Source organism: Gopherus flavomarginatus, chromosome 4, assembly GCF_025201925.1.
Source record: "Gopherus flavomarginatus isolate rGopFla2 chromosome 4, rGopFla2.mat.asm, whole genome shotgun sequence".
Lineage (NCBI taxonomy): Eukaryota > Metazoa > Chordata > Testudines > Testudinidae > Gopherus > Gopherus flavomarginatus.
Window position 1 is genome coordinate 217,433,056 of NC_066620.1, and position 16,586 is coordinate 217,449,641.

At 59.2% G+C, this 16,586-nt stretch overlaps 2 protein-coding genes across 6 annotated transcripts in view; one reads left to right on the forward strand and one right to left on the reverse strand.

Moving 5' to 3' along the window:
* The window catches only part of SLC30A3 (solute carrier family 30 member 3), a 30,225-nt gene extending 19,555 nt beyond the window's left edge, over nucleotides 1-10,670 (forward strand). Inside the window, exons 7-8 of the mRNA XM_050948982.1 lie at nucleotides 10,036-10,170; nucleotides 10,457-10,670. Of these exons, the coding sequence (XP_050804939.1) occupies nucleotides 10,036-10,170; nucleotides 10,457-10,602 (281 nt within the window). The 3' untranslated portion in view covers nucleotides 10,603-10,670. The remainder of the gene's footprint in view (nucleotides 1-10,035; nucleotides 10,171-10,456) is intronic.
* A 4,661-nt stretch (nucleotides 10,671-15,331) lies between these two features.
* Nucleotides 15,332-16,586, reverse strand: part of GTF3C2 (general transcription factor IIIC subunit 2) — a 41,888-nt gene continuing 40,633 nt past the window's right edge. For 2 of the 5 annotated variants that reach the window (XR_007774140.1, XR_007774142.1), the window contains exons 18-19: nucleotides 15,888-16,493; nucleotides 15,332-15,728 (exon numbers count right to left, since the gene is read on the reverse strand). Coding sequence is in view for 2 of the 5 variants with exons in the window: in XM_050951666.1 (XP_050807623.1) it covers nucleotides 15,946-16,493 (548 nt within the window). In the remaining 3 variants the exon portion in view is untranslated. Of the gene's footprint in view, nucleotides 15,745-15,887; nucleotides 16,494-16,586 lie in introns of those variants that run through there. The other 3 variants (XR_007774141.1, XM_050951666.1, XM_050951667.1) reach the window with 3 other exon arrangements.

Sequence of the window (16,586 nt, forward strand, 5' to 3'; positions counted from 1 at the left end):
ACTGGCTGAGTAGTTTTCTGTTCCCTGAGTGACCAGAGCAGGGGCTGCACTAGAGTAGTCAAGAACTTGCTAGAACCAATTAAGGCAGACAGGTTGATTAGAACACCTGCAGCCAATCAAGGCAGGCTAATCAGGGCACCTGGGTTTAAAAAGGAGCTCACTCCAGTCAGGTGAGGGGGAGCCAGAGGAGAGGAAGTGCATGTGAGGAGCTGGAAGCAAGAGGCACAAGGAGCTGAGAGTGAGAGCTGTGCTGCTGGAGGACTAAGGAGTACAAGCGTTATCAGACACCAGGAGGAAGGTTCTGTGGTGAGGATAAAGAAGGTGTTTGGAGGAGGCCTTGGGGAAGTAGCCCAGGGAGGTGTAGCTGTCACACAGCTGTTACAAGAGGCACTATAGACAGCTGCAAATCCATAGGGCCCTGGGCTGGAACCCGGAGTAGAGGGTGGGCCTGGGTTCCCCCCAAACCTCCCAACTCCTGATCAGACACAGGAGGAGTTGACCCAGACTGTGGGGGAGATCACTGAGGTGAGCAAATCTGCCAATAAGCGCAGGACCCACCAAGGTAGAGGAGGAACTTTGTCACAACTGTCAGTTGAGTTTCTTGCAGAAAGACAGTGAGCATTTGCTGCTCTTGTTCGGAACCAGTGTTCAACGTCAGGATGAACAAGTGACAATGCCCTTAACATTGGCCTCCAGTCTGTAGTGTGTGGTATCTCTTGTTTAAACAGAAAGTATGATGCCACAGCCATGTTTGTTCTCATGAAGTGTGTTGTGTCTCCAGCATTCTTAACAGCCTCCTTAACGCTCACCGGTGTTGTCCTTGGTCAGTGGAGACTCAGAGTTCAGAGGTGCTTTCACATGAGTTCACCTCCCAGATGGAGGACAAGAAGGCACCTTGCTCGTTCCTCCAGCTGCTCACCGTTCGCTCTGGCCACGGCTGTTCGTTGTGTCACTGTTCACTCCACTGCTCTGTTGCCAATGGCCCTGCACAGTCACCTTCTGCTGCCACCTGCCACTGTGACCTCTGTGAGTTGGTCTCTTGAAGTTCACCCAGCTCTCAGTCATTTCATCTGAGCTCTCAGTGTGGGAACCTCACTCGCTGCTAGTGCAGACTAGGCCGTCTCCTCCACAGAAACAGTGTCCCACAGCAGGTCTAAGCACTTAGACCTGATTGTCAGTGATTTCAGCCGCAGTGGTCACTTAACAGAACAAAAGACTCTCTATGGAGCTCTGTCTTTAAACAGTGCAGAGGGACAGGTCCCCACCCTCTCTCGTGATGCCCTCAATCAGCACCCGTCTGCCACCCCCTGGTGCCTCTGAGGAGCTGGCTGGGTGGCTGCTTCCCCCACAGGTCAGTCACATTGTCCCTCTCGGAGCCGAAGCTCCAGGCTGGGCCTCTGTGCCCTGGGCCTTCCCCAGCTCACCCCTCACGGGCTCTGTCTGGCCTCTGTTCCACTAACCCTGGACTTATGCCCACGTACGCCCTGTTTTCCTACAGACATCACAGCTCAGGGTTCTGAGCCCCTTGGAGGAGTCAACCCACATCCAGCTCCCCCCAGTCCCACTTCCGGGGCGTCTCCACGTCCCTCTCCAGCACCCAGGCTTAGGCCCGTCCCCTTTGGGTCTCTCCATCCCCAGACCGACTGTCCCCAAAGTGATCTGCCCATGGGCCTGCGCGGTACTGCCCCTTCGGCGTCCTGCCCACAGCCTAGGCTCGTAGGGACACATCTCCTGGAGTTGTTCCTACCCAGCCAGGTTACACAAATCCTCCAGTGCAGTGACCCCTCCCCCCACCCCATTTGTGGGGAGATCCTCCCAGCGGGGGCTTCCATGTAGGTCACCCCTGGGATTTTCTGCACACCCCAAAACCTGTACCCATAAGCCTCAGATGCCCATTCAGACTTGAGCAGTGGAGCCTGGTTGAACTGTTCCTAGTCCCCAGTATTGGCTCGGCCCATCTGGCTGGGCTCCCCTATGGCTCCGGGACCGAGCAAGGGGGTGAGACGTGGAGCTGGCCAGCGGGGTCAGCCTGGTTCAATCACAGGCCTCCTCAAAGGCAGTGAGGTGGGAATCAATATCCCACCCCTCCTCCAACTGGGCAACAAGTTGGGTTCTAGGCTCCCCTAGAACTGGCATCCTGGGGCCTTTCCCCACTTTCCCCTCAGTGGGTCCTCTCGCCCTCGGCTTCTCCAGCCCCTGTTCTCACTTTCGCTGCCTCTCCTGCTTGCTCGTGTTTTCACTGCATCTCACAGGCTGCTCCAACTCTCAGCACTTCAAATCCATCACTGGGGAACCAGGCCGTGAGGACTCCCTGCTGGACGGGGACCCTCTGGGAACCTCACTTGGGCCTGAAACCTGCTTCTCGGATCAACTGTGTTCCTCCAGCCATGCAACCAGCTGCCCCTTGTTGAGCTTTCCCACACGCAACGTCTCTCCCCACACAGGCTTGTGCCGTCCCTCTCAGGGAGGTGCTTTCACGCCATTTTCTTGTTTCCTTTGCCTACCCTTGTTTTCCTGCCGCATGTCACTTATTGCACGACACTACTGGTGCATTCAGCATCCCACCATTCCCACCACCTGTCAGGGACCCCCAGGGCCGGGCTAGGCCCCAGCCTGCGAACAGTCTCTGGGGGGAGCCTGCAGTGATCCAGACCCCCCAGGGTCTCTCTCTTCCCCCAGGGTGAGCCATGCGGCTTCCCCGCCTCCTAAGACTGGGCCCCTGGGGCTGCAGCCCCCCTGCCCCACCCCGGGAGCTCTGGGCAGCGAGTCCAGCTGAGCCAGACCCTGGGGGCTCAGTGCCCCTGGCCCAGTGTTTGCAGTGACACTCCCAGCGCGAGCAGGCAGGTGGTTTATTTGGCACACGGCAGATGATGCCCTTAGTGTAGCCAGAGAGTTGAAGGTTAAAGCGAGTCCAGTCTGGGCCGCCCAGTGCAGCTGTCATGGACTTCGTGTTCAGGCTGTGTCTCCGACTGCCTTCCTCAGTCAGTTCCCGGGTGAGAGCTCCCCTGGGGCCCCCTCCCACCTCTCTGCCCAGCCCCTTGCTGAGCCTTGACCCAGGACTCGCTGGAGCTGGCACTAGGTCTCTGGGCCCCTCGATCAGCCAGCTCCGGGCTGACTGTTCAGTCCACCCACTTCGGGCTCGTAGCCTGCCCTGTGAGCCAACCCCACCCCTGCCCGACCCTGGGGAGCAATGCAACGTACTGGGGAAACTGAGGCACAACTAAACATCATAAAAAGAGCACAGAAAATTCCCCCGTGTCACAGGTGGGTTTCCAGTCACCTGCCCAAGCCTGGGGTGGCTTTGGGGCAGCTCTGAGATGCAAAGGGAAGGAGACAAGGCAGGATGCTGGGGCATGGGTGTAGTTCTGTGTCATTGTCTGGCACACCCAGCTGAGCCCTGTGTCGCTCAAAGGCAGTGCTTGTCCCAGCCTCCGGTCACCTCTCGGGCGCCCCTAGCAAGTCTCCCCTGCCCCCTTCAGAGCCGTCCCCCAGCATCACCCCAACAGCCTGATCTATCCCGGCACCACCCTGACAACCCGCCTCCTGCGGCATCACTCAGACATCCTGCCAGCAATCACCGGACATCCTGCCCCCCAGCAATCATCCCAGCACCTCCCTGACATCCCCCAGCCTCCCCCCACATCCTGCCAGCAATCACCCGACATCCTGCCCCCCAGCAATCACCCCAACATCACTCCAGCCTCTCCCTGACATCCTGCCCCACAGCAGTCACCCCAACATCCCTCCAGCAATCACCCTGACATCCTCCCCCACAGTCACCCCAACATCCCCCCAGCAATCACCCTGACATCCTCCCCCACTGCAATCACCCCAGCACCTCCCTGACATCCCCCAGCCTCCCCCCACATCCTGCCAGCAATCACCCGACATCCTGCCCCCCAGCAATCACCCCAGCACCTCCCTGACATCCCCCAGCCTCCCCCCCTACATCCTGCCAGCAATCACCCCGACATCCTCCCCCACTGCAATCACCCCGACATCCCCCTAGAAATCACCCTGACAACCTCCTCCACTGCAATCACCCCGACATCCTGCCCCCCAGCAATCACCCCAGCACCTCCCTGACATCCCCCAGCCTCCCCCCTACATCCTGCCAGCAATCACCCCGACATCCTCTCCCCCAGCAACCACTCTGACATCCTGCCCCCCAGCAATCACCCTAACATCCCCCCAGCAATCACCCTGACATCCTGCCCCACAGCAGTCACCCCAACATCCCTCCAGCAATCACCCTGACATCCTCTCCCCCAGCAATCACCCCAACATCCCCCCAGCCTCCCCCTGACATCCTGCCCCACTGCAATCACCCCGACATCCTGCCCCCCCAGCAATCACCCCGACATCCCCCCAGCAATCACCCGACATCCTGCCCCACAGTACTACCCTGACATCCCGACATTCCCCCCAGCCTCCCCCCTGACATCCTGCCAGCAATCACCCCAACATCCTCCCCCACTGCAATCACCCCAACATCCTGCTCCCAATCACCCCATCACCCCAACATTCTTCCCAGCACCACCCTGACATCCTCCCCCACTGCAATCACCCCAACATTCCACCCAGCAATCACCCAACATCCTACCCCCCAGCACCACCCTGACATCCTGCCAGCAATCACACCAACATCCTGCCCCCCTAGCAATCACCCCAACATTCCCCCCAGAAGCACCCTGACATCATGGCACCAATCACTCCGACATCCTCCCCAACTGCAATCACCCCAACATCCCCCCAGCACTCACCCCTTGCCCCCAACAAGTCCCCCCACCTAGCACTCCTCTGGTGCCCCACCCCCCCAGCAGTCTGTCAGGCTGTTACGGAGCCGCAGGAGTGAAGCAACCCCCAGCTTGGCACAGGCTCTTGGAGGCTCCCATGGGTGCCCACGTCCCCAGCCCCACACACTGAGCCTCTGGGCTCCAGCACTCCTGCTTCATGCAGTGATCACTGTCCAGCAAGTCCAGCTGAGATAGACTCCTAGTCAGAGATTTTTCCACGCCTCAGGGACTGATGCACCCTGGCCAGGCTTTGCAATGACACCAGGCAGTGTTTTCCAAACAGAGCAGGGTTTATTAGTCACCTGGACACAACACCAGGAAGTCCTTAAGTTAGCAAGAGAAACAAAGGTTAAGCCATAGTCCAGTTGGCCAAGCCAGTGCAGTCAGCCAGCCAAGATGCTATGGACTCCATTTCAGGCTGGCGCTCTCTCTCTCTCTCTCTCTCTCTCTCTCTCTCTCCTTTCTCAGTCCCAGGTGAGAGGTTGGGGTCTATGTGGAGGGAAGCACTTAGCCCTGACATCTTAGCCTTTGTTCTTGAGCTTGGGTGTTGTCTTGGCTTCCCTGCCGAGAACTGGGGGTGGGAAATCTCCTTCTTCTGGGGCTTTGCTGGGTGGGAATGTTCTGGGCAGTGTCATCAACAGTCCTTAATAGCCCCCAGCCCCACCCCCCCAATAACACAACCCATCTCTCGCTCTGCCCCACGAGTGCCGGCAACCCTGCTGCAACCACTGGGCACCAATGCAAAGTGTGGAGGGAAACTGAGGCACACATAGGGTTCATAAGTGTCCCACCAGCATGGGGAGAAATGCCTGGGTGCTATGGGGCTTTCTAAACCGAGGGGTGGGGGGCTGGCAAAATCCAGTGACTGGAAACTGAAGCCAGACAGTCCATTGGCCAGCGGGCCCATGTGTTAAACCCAGGGCAGTGACCCACAGGCCCAAACAGCCCAGGGCAGCAGTGACTGCGCCGGCTCCTGGCTGCCTTTCAGGCCGACGTGGTAGCCCAGGGGTGGGCAAACTTTTTGGCCTGAGGGCCACACTGGGGTTGCACAACTGTTTGGAGGGGCCGGATAGGCAAGGCTGGGCCTCCCCAAACAGTCTGGTCTCTCCTCCGTATCCTCCCCCCTCCCACTTCCTGCCTCCTGACTGCCCCCCTCAGAACCCTCAACCCATCCAACACCCCCCTGCTCCTTGTCCTCTGACCGCCCCCTCCCGGGACCTCCACCCCCTCTCCAACCCCTCTGTTCTCTGTCCCCTAACTGCCCTGACCCCTATCCACACACCTCCACCCTCTGACTGTCCCCTTCAGAACCCCCCACCCATCCAACCCCCCTGTGACGGTGCTGCCCGGGGGAGCCAGCTGGGGTCACTCAATCAGGGTGAACTGCAAACAAACCGCGGTAGACAAACCCCAGACGCTGGTGGATATTCCAATACTTAGATTTACCAACCAGAACAGAACAGCTTCTGTAGCACCTCACTGGTTACTCAGAAGTCCAAACAACGCAGTTCCCTTAAAGTGCCCAGCCTCAGGCCTCCATCCAGACACCAAACATATGATGATGATTCCTGAAAATCTTATCTCATCCTACAGAAGAAAAGGTTCTTCCAATCCCAAAGGATCAGCCACTCACCCAGGTCCAATTATAACTTAGATCTTACCCAAAATACACGCTATAGTCAATTCTTATTAACTAAGCTAAAATTTATTTAAAAAGAAAAGAGAGAAAGTGTTGGTTGAAAGATCAATATACAGATAGACTTGAATTCAGTTCTTGAGGTCGTTTTTTCATCTTTGAATCAAAGCCATAGCAATAGACAAGCCTTGTTTGTTACATCCCAAGCCCTGAGCAAACACCTCCCCTTCTACCTCTAACAATGCCGGCTGCATTTCAAAGCTCTGTTCATTTACAGATCTTCCTAACCAGTCTCTAAAGTTTGGCCCTGGGTCAGGTCAGTCTGGGAGGTAATTAACTCTTTCTGGCCGTGTCACCTTTCAATGAGATATTATATCACACTCATAATGTCACACACACACCCCATTCCTTGTGCCCTGACCACCCCCTCCCAGGACCCCTGCCCCTAACCGCTCCCGGGACCCCACTCACTATCTAACTCCCCCTGTTCCCCGTCCCCTGCCCTCCCCCAGAACCTCTGCCCTATCCAACCGCCCCCTGTTCCCCATCCCCTGACCGCATCCCCCCAAACCTCCACCCCCATCCAACTGCTCCCTGTCCCTTGACTGCCCCCAGGCACCTCTGCCCCTTATCCAACCCCCTCCCACCCCGTGGCTGTGTGGGAGATGGACAGTGGGGCAGGGGGCAGGGCAAGCCTCCCAGGCCAGGAGCTCAGGGGCCGGGCAGGACCATCCCGCGGGCTGGATGTGGCCCACAGGCCCTAGTTTGCTCACCTGTGTGTTAGCTCAATGCAGGTTCCTGGGCTCAGGGCAAGGGTCACAGATGAGGGACTCTGGCTGGTGGGACCCGTCTGGCCTGAGTTCTGAGGACCCCACCACCGCCTGGCTGGACAGTGGGGGGACGTGGGCAGCCTGGCCCTGGCATGCTCCTGCTAGTGCTTAGGGTGGGGGTTGGGGTGTCATGGTACAATTCCCCACTCTGAACCTTAGCGTCCAAAAGATGGGGTACCAGCATGAATTCCTCTAAGCTCAATTACCAGCTTAGTACTTGTAGCACTGCCACCAACCAGGAATTCCAGTGCCTGGTACACTCTGGTCCCCACAAAACCTTGCCTGGGGACCCCCAAGACCCAGACCCTCTGGATCTTAACACAAGGAAAGTAAACCCTTTCCCTCACTGTTGCCTCTCCCAGCCTTCCCCTCCCTGGGTTACCCTGGAAGATCACTGTGATTCAAACTCCTTGAATCTTAAAACAGAGAGGAAAATCCACCTTCCCCCCCTCCTTCTCTCTCCACCTCCCAGACTCTCCCTGAGAGAGACAGTAATCCTGACACAGAGAGAAATTAACCTCTCTCTCCCCCCTTCCCTCCTTTCTCCCCACCAATTCCCTGGCGAATCCAGACCCAGTCCCCTGGGGTCTCACCAGAATAAAAAAACTATCAGGTTCTTAAACAAGAAAAGCTTTTAATTAAAGAAGGAAAAACAGTAAAAATTATCGTTGTAAATTTAAGATGGAATATGTTACAGGGTCTTTCAGCTATAGACACTGGGAATACCCTCCCAGCCTAAGTATACAAGTACAAATAAAAATCCTTCCAGCCAAATACACATTTGCAAATAAAGAAAACAACCATAAGCCTAACTCGCCTTATCACCTAGTACTCACTAGTCTGAACTGATAAGAGCCTGTATCAGAGAGATTGCAGAGAAACCTGGTTGCACGTCTGATCCCTCTGAGCCCCCAGAGTGAACAACAACCAAACACTAGCAGCACACACAAAAACTTCCCTCCCTCAAGATTTGAAAGTCTCCTGTCCCCTGATTGCTCCTCTGGTCAGGTGACAGCCAGGCTCACTGATCTTGTTAACCCTTTACAGGCAAAAGAGACATGAAGCACTTCTGTTCTATTAACTCTTACTTATCTGTTTATGCAGCAAAGAATCCTGTGGCACCTTATAGACTAACAGACGTTTTGGAGCATGAGCTTTCGTGGGTGAATACCCACTTCCTCAGATGCATGTAATGGAAATATCCAGGGGCAGGTATATATATGTGTGCTAGCAAGCAAGCTAGAGATAACGAGGTCAGTTCAATCAGGGAGGATGAGGCCCTGTTCTAGCAGTTGAAGTGTGAAAACCAAGAGAGGAGAAACTGGTTCTGTAATTGGCAAGCCATTCACAGTCTTTGTTCAATCCTGAGCTGATGGTGTCAAATTTGCAGATGAACTGAAGCTCAGCAGTTTCTCTTTGAAGTCTGGTCCTGAAGTTTTTTTGCTGCAGGATGGCCACCTTAAGGTCTGCTATAGTGTGGCCAGGGAGGTTGAAGTGCTCTCCTACAGGTTTTTGTATATTGCCATTCCTAATGTCTGATTTGTGTCCATTTATCCTTTTCCATTGTCCATCCTGGACAATGATCCCACACTTTCACAGGCCTTGGGTGGCAGGCCAATCCTTGCCCACAGACAACCTGCCAACCTGAAACATATTCTCACCAGTAACTGCACACCACACCATAATAACTCTAGCTCAGGAACCAATCCATGCAACAAACCTCAATGCCAACTCTGCCCACATATCTACACCAGCGACACCATCACAGGACCTAACCAGATCAGCCACACCATCACTGGTTCATTCACCTGCACATCCACCAATGTAATATACGCCATCATATGCCAGCAATGCCCCTCTGCTATGTACATCGGCCAAACTGGACAGTCTCCACGGAAAAGGATAAATGGACACAAATCAGACATTAGGAATGGCAATATACAAAAACCTGTAGGAGAACACTTCAACCTCCCTGGCCACACTATAGCAGACCTTAAGGTGGCCATCCTGCAGCAAAAAAACTTCAGGACCAGACTTCAAAGAGAAACTGCTGAGCTTCAGTTCATCTGCAAATTTGACACCATCAGCTCAGGATTGAACAAAGACTGTGAATGGCTTGCCAATTACAGAACCAGTTTCTCCTCTCTTGGTTTTCACACCTCAACTGCTAGAACAGGGCCTCATCCTCCCTGATTGAACTGACCTCGTTAACTCTAGCTTGCTTGCTAGCATATATATACCTGCCCCTGGATATTTCCATTACATGCATCTGAGGAAGTGGGTATTCACCCACGAAAGCTCATGCTCCAAAACGTCTGTTAGTCTATAAGGTGCCACAGGATTCTTTGCTGCTTTTACAGATCCAGACTAACACGGCTACCCTCTGATACTTATCTGTTTATGACAGGGGGACATACCTCATCTTAGCTCTGCTGGGGGGTGGGGCAGCCCCTAGGTCCTGGCTGCCCAGCGAGTCCCTGAGCCCAGCACAGTCCTCTCCATGCCCCCAGCGCCCCGCCCGCCCGTTCCAGCCACCCAGTGATTCCCCTTCATCTCCTGCCCCCACACTCACAGGCTCCATGGAGCCATCCCAGGACAGCCTGGCCGCTCCCTCCGCAGCCTGCTCTAATGCCGCTCTGGCGTCCCCTCCAGAGAGCCCTGGGGAGCCCCTGTGCCAGGGCTGGAGCCCTGCCAGGCTGGGGGAGCCGCCCACCTGAACCCCCAGGAGCTGGGCTGCCCCGGTGCCAGGCTCACCCTCCCTGTTTGGCCGCAGGGGCGCCACGGGGTGTCGAGTTCAGTGCAGTGAAGGACGTGCTGCTGGCCGTGAAGGACGTGAAGGACGCCCACAACCTGCACCTCTGGACCTTGACCCTCAGCCACCACATGGTGTCTGTGCACGTGGCAGTCGGTGAGTCCTCCGCCGCCCCCCCCACCTGACCCCTCCCCCTACCAGAATGGGGTCCCTGCCCCCCATCCCACCAGGGACGGGGTCCTTGCATGTTCCACCCTGACATGTGCTCCCTGCATGCCTTGCCCCCACGGTATGATTCCTGCAGGCCCCGCCCCCAGGACCTGGTCCCTGCAGGCCCCACCCTGACAGATGGTCCCTTTAAGCCCCGCCCCCAGCACATAGTCCCTGCGGGCCCCTCCCAAGCGACGCTCACAGGGGGCTGGGCTGCCCCCTTTGCCTGCAGGTGCCGGCGCGGACGTGGAAGACGTGCTGCAGGAAGCCACCGCCCAGCTGCAGAGCACCTTTGGCTTTGTCTCGTGCACGGTGCAGGTGGAGCGGTACCTGGAGGACATGGCCGCCTGCCGCCAGTGCCAGGACCCCCGGGACTGAGCACCAGGCCTGCAGCGCTCGGCACCAGAGATGGAGACGCCCCAGCCCCGAGCCTCTGCTCTGCCCAGCAGGCCCCCCACGTCCAGCCAGCTGGCTGTGGGGCTGCCCCACCAGGCCTTAACCTTGGCTCTTTCCACTGCCAATGGGGTGCAAGAGCCTCACCCACACTGACCCAGGGGCTGTCCCCCACAGGTGGGGGAGAGCTGTGGGGCAGCTGGAGCTCGGGCAGAGGGGCCCTGCTGGGACTCTTCTCCCCATCTGCCTCTGGTGAGTTCTTGGGAACTGGGGGAGCCACCGCCCCGGGGCCCATCCAGGCAGCCTGCCTTTGCGCAGTGGGGTGCGCTGCAGAGCGCCCCCTGCAGGGTGAGGGCGCCAGACTCACTGCACCCCGGGCCGGGGCAGCTCTGCCCTGGTGCTGCTCCCGCAGCTGCTGTGCTGGGGCCCTGCGCCCGCCCACGGGCACTAACCTATTCCTGCTGTACTCCGTCCTGCTCCTTACTTAGCAACGGCCACAGTGGGTCAGACCAAGGGTCACTCTAGCCAGGTCTCCAGCCAGTGCCAGGTGCCCCACAGAGAATCAACAGAACAGGGACTCAGCAAGCCCAGGTGCTGACTTTCCCTCTTTCTCGGGGGGTGCTTGACCCCCCTGTGCCCCACCCCTATGCCACCCCTTCCATGAGGCCCTAGCCCTGCCTCACCCCCATCCTACCCCCTTCCCCAAAACACTGCCCTGGCCACACCTCTTCCCCGCCTCCTCCCCTGAGCATGCCACATTCCGACTTCTCCCCCCACCCCCCGAGCATGCAAACAGCTGTTTGGCTGCAGCTGGGCGGGAAGCGCTGGGCGGGAGGCGGAGGAGCGGGGACGCGGTGCACTCGGGGGGAGGAGGCAGAGGAGCTGGTGGTGGAGCAGGGGCAGGAGAGGAACTTGCACCCACCTATTTTTTTCCTGGAGCAGCCCCGGAGCATCCACGGAGTCGGCGCCTACGTCACCAAGTGACCCATCCCCCGTCGCCCATTCCCAGCTCCTGGCAAACAGAGGCTGGGACACCATCCCTGCCCAGCCTGGCTAATAGCCATTGATGGACCTGTCCTCCATGAACTTATCCAGTTCTTGTTTGAACCCTGTCCTAGTCTGGGCCTTCACAACATCCCCTGGCAAGGAGTTCCACAGGTTGACTGTGCACTGGGTGAGGAAATACTGCCCTGTGTTTGTTTTTCAACCTGCTGCTTGTTCATTTCATGTGGTGACCCCCTAGGCCCTGTGTTATGAGGAGCAAACAACACTTCACTCTCTCCCCACCAGTCACGATCTTCTAGCCCTCTGTCAGATTCCCCCGTACTTGTCTCTTTGGCAAGCTGAAGAGTCCCCGGCTGGTTAATCTCACCTCAGCCCTTTTCTGAACCTTTTCCAGTTCCAGTCTCTCTTGCCCAAGCCTGCTGAGGGACTGGTCCTGGGGCGGTCAGGGCAGCATCAGGCCACTAGTTACTGCAGCTGACTGCCACACCGCCCCCAAGCCGTGTGGGGAGTTAGCGAGCCAGACGGCCCCCTCCCGCCCCAGCAGCCCAGCCCTGCCTTGGTTGGGGGGGGGCGCCAGCCCTCTAAGCCACAGGGGCCTGGCTGGGGGCTCTTGGCTCACACTCCCGTGCAGCAGCCTGCAGTGTCTGTCATGCTCCCTGCCACACCCATCTGAGCGCAGGGTGGGGGGGCTGCCAGGAACCCCAGAGAAGGGCATTTGTCCCCACCCGGGCTCCCTGCTTAGAACCCCTCCCTGGCAGCCCCCTGCCAGCAGCACTTCTGGGGCATGACCCCAGTGCCGGCGAGGTGTCACCCAGAGCGGGGCGTGACCCCCAGTGCTGGCGGGGTGTGACCCAGGATGGGGCGTGGCCCCAGTGCCGGCGGGGTGTGACCCAGCATGGGGCGTGGCCCCAATGCTGGTGGGGAGGGGAAGTGGACAAGGAAGCTGGATTCCTGCTGGCAGCAGCTGCTCAGTGCCCAGGCCAGGGAAGCAGCCCCTCCCACCCACGGGCAGGCAAACCCCAGACCCCCCCCCCATCCCACCTGCTCCAGGATGAGCCACAGCCACTTGCCAGGCGTGAGGGCTTGTGTGCACCCTGCTCATGCCCTTGGGCACAGGACGTCTCGTTCCGTCCAGAGCAGATGGGGAAGCGTTACAAAGCTGGGCGCCTGGACGACAGAACGGCAGCAGCAGCACTCAAAAAAAGTGAACAACATTGGGACCCCTCAGGAAAGGGATCGATATACAGAAAATATCCTGTGCCACTTTACAAATCCGGGGGCCGCCCACAGCTTGAATCCTGCGCACAGAGCTGGGCACCCAGCGCAAGCGGGACAGACGTTGTACAGGGAAGGGCAACACAAATGATTCGAGGGTGGAACAGCTTGTGTCTGAGGGGAGATTAACCAGACGGGGCCGTTCAGCTTGGCAAAGAGGCGACTACGGGGGATACGCCAGAGGTCTGTAAAATGGTGATGGGTGGAGAGAGTGAATCAGGCAGCGTGAGTTACTCCTTCTAACCCAACAACTGGGGGGGGGGTCACCCAATGCCGTTGACAGGCAGCAGGTTGAAAAGCACCGCGAGGAAGTTCACACCACGCACACTCAAGCTGTGGAACGCGCTGCCAGGGGACGTTGTGGGTGGGTTCAAAAGGCGTTCGATCCAGTCTGGAGGACAGAGCCATCAGTCGAGCCGGGCAGGGTCACAGCGCCATGTTCAGGGCACTCTAGACCAGTTTGCCAGGTGCTGGGAAGGGGCGACGGGGGAGGGATCACTGGACGATTCCCTGTTCTGTTCATTCCCTCTGGCAGACAGAACACTGGGCTGGATGGACCCGTGGTCTGACCCGGTCTGGTCAGTTCTATGTTCTAACGTGAGCTCTCAGTGGGATGCTGTGGCCAAAAGAGCGAATGGGACCCTGGGCTGCACAAACAGGACTTTCGAGTAGAAGTCGGTTACTTTCTCTTTGTATTTGGCATCGGTGTGACCGCAGATGGGATCCCCTGTCCAGTTCTGGGGCCCACAGTTCAGGAAGGAGGTTGGTAAACTGGAGAGGGGGCAGAGAAGACCCCTGAGAATCATTAAGGGATTAGAAAACCTGCCTATAATGCTAGACTCCAGGAACTCCATTGATTTAGCCTAGCAGAGAGGGTGAAGGAGTGACTTGAGCCCAGGCTGTAAGTACCGACATGGGGAACAAATATTTAACAGTGGGCTCGTCAGTCTGGCCAAGGAGGGTCGAACACAGGCCTAGGGCTGGAAACGGAAGCCAGACAGGGACTGGAGCAGAGATGTACACGGTGAGGGGAATGACCCATGGGAACATCCCATGGGTCGACGGGATGTTCTAAGTGCTCGGCCCTAGGGCAGGTCTCTGGCCTGCATGATGCAGGGGCTCAGAATAGATGACGAGACCTTTCTGGCCTGGGGATCCAGGAAAGTGCTGGGCGCTGCCCTGCCCTAGGAGGGGCCAAGAGGCCCAAGCCGGGAACTCCCCGTCCGGCTGCTGTGATGGGAGCAGTTCTGCCTCCCTGAGCAAGCCAGGGAGAGAGCTGGCTCTGGAGCGTCCCTTCCCACCCGCATGCCCCGACTCTGCTTACCCTTCCCCCGGTACTGCCCCTGCTCTGCTTAACCCTCCCGGTATTGCCCCCGCTGTGCTGTCCCCCCCCCCGGTACGGCCCCCGCTCTGCTTACCCTCCCCCAGTACTGCCCCCGCTGTGCTGCCCCCGCTCTGCTTTAACCCCCCCAAGTGCTGCACCCGCTCTGCTTAACCCCCCCCATATTGCCCCAGCCCCAGTACTGCCCCCGCTCTGCTTACCCTCCCCAGTACTGCCCCCACTGTGCTGCCCCTGCTCTGCTTAACCCACCCCGGTGCTGCCCCCACTGTGCTCCCCCAGCCCGTGTCACGGCTTTGTCAGTGTTGCCCCGCGTGGGCCCTGTGTCGCTGTCCGTCACCCCGTGCCGTCCGTCCGTCCGTCAGCGTCTGTCTGTGCTCATCTGGGGGAGGAACCTGCATCCAGACGCGAAGGCAGCGGAGACACCACCAAGGACTCCAATAAACTGTCCCCCTCAGACAAGCCCCCCGTGATCTTTGCTGCTGTTTGTGGGCTGGGCGGGCTACACGCAGCACAGGGTGGGGTTAGGGGGCTCATGTGCCTTTGCCTGGGGAGTGGGGCCCACACTGCCCCTCCCAGCCAGCAAGCTGCCCCAGCTCTGACAGCACCAGGGCTCGGCCTTCGCCGCAGCAGGGGGCCCCAAGCCTGCCCTTCACTGGGGGACAAGGCTATTGGCCTCCCAGAGCACAAGGCAGCAAGTGGGGCACGTCTGCTCCACACCAGCCCCACGCAGCGCCCTGCTCACCCAGCACCCCCCCCACACTCCCTGCCTGGTACCTTACCCCCCCGACTGCTCCCTACCAACCCCATCCAGTGCCCCCCTGCTCTGTGTCAGCCCTGCTGGTGCCCCACCCGCCCAGCACCCCACCCTGCTCCCTGCCTGGCGCCTTACCCCCCGTCTGCTCCCTTCCAGCCCTGCCCAGTGCCCCCTTGATAGCAACCTACCAGCCCCACCCAGCACAGCACCCCCCTGCCACCTCCCCACCAGTCCCCCCAGGCACCCCATGCACCCAGTGCCCCCCACCTCTGCTCCCCACCAGCCCCATGCAGTGCTCCACCCATCCTGCTCCAAGGAGCAGAAAACCACGAGGACCCTTTAAAAAACAAACACTTTATTGAACAGTTAAGATCACAGCAGCTCAATGTGAGCGAGTTCTCGGCTCCTGGCCTGGGTGCAAGGCGCTGCTCGTACAGCCTGGGCCCAGCCCCACAGCTGCTCTGCAGCCTCTCCCCGGTGCCCACAGGCACCCGTGCCTGGGCCTGCAGGAGGTGCCTGAGCCAGACGCTGGGAGCCAGGCGACGACCAGACAGCAACAGGCACAAAACCACAATGCTACACACACACGGGATCACCCCGGGGGAAGGGGCCCCTGCACAGAGCATCAGCCCCCCCTGACTTCCAGGGCCAGGTGAGGGGCCCCTGCACAGAGCATCAGCCCCCCTCCCCACCCCCGCTGACTTCCAGGGCCAGGTGAGGGGCCCCTGCACAGAGCTTCAGCCCCCTCCCACTTCCAGGGCCAGGTGAGGGGCCCCTGCACAGAGCATCAATCCCCCCCGCCCCCTCCTGCTGACTTCTAGGGCCAGGTGAGGGGCCCCTGCACAGAGCGTCAGCCCCCTCCCATTTCCAGGGCCAGGTGAGCGGCCCCTGCACAGAGTGTCAGCCCCGCCGATGACTTCCAGGGCCAGGTGAGGGGCCCCTGCACAGAGTGTCAGCCCCCACCACTCCCCATAGGTGGGTGAGAGGCCCCTGCACAGTTCTGCTCTGGCTCACAGGCTGGGTCAAGCGGACAGCAGAAGGGGCTAGCCACAGCTCGCCCAGCCAGCCAGCCTGTCCCTGTGGCGCTCAGGCCCATGCCCGCACCCCGCGGGGGACAGATGGGAGAGGCAGGCTGCATGATGCACTGAACCGGTCCCAAGCCTGGGGGCCTGGAGGAGGGACCCTGGCTGGGCTGCTGCAGTCTCCTCCCAGGCCTGGTGACCCCTGGAAGGCGCTGCAGCCTGGAGGCAGCTCCCCGTGCAGGGCTCTGGCCAGGCAGACAGGTGGCTACTGTTCCTGCAGGAGGCCGTGCTCGGCAAGCCTGCCGCTGGGGCTCTCCGGCCTGTCCCCGTCCATGGCGCTGAACTGGGCCCGGCACTCCTGGAGCAGCTTGTGGCCCACCGGGGAGGTGAGCCCCACCAGGCAGTGCGCCCGTACGATGCCCGACTGGCCACCCGACACCAGCCAGCCGTGAGAGTCCAGGTTGGGGCTGAAGCGAACCTGCCGGGAGAGGAGAGTCAGGCAGCTCACAGGGGTGGGGGCCGAGTGAGAGTGTGTGTGTGGGGGGGTCACCAGCTGTCGCAACAGCAGGTC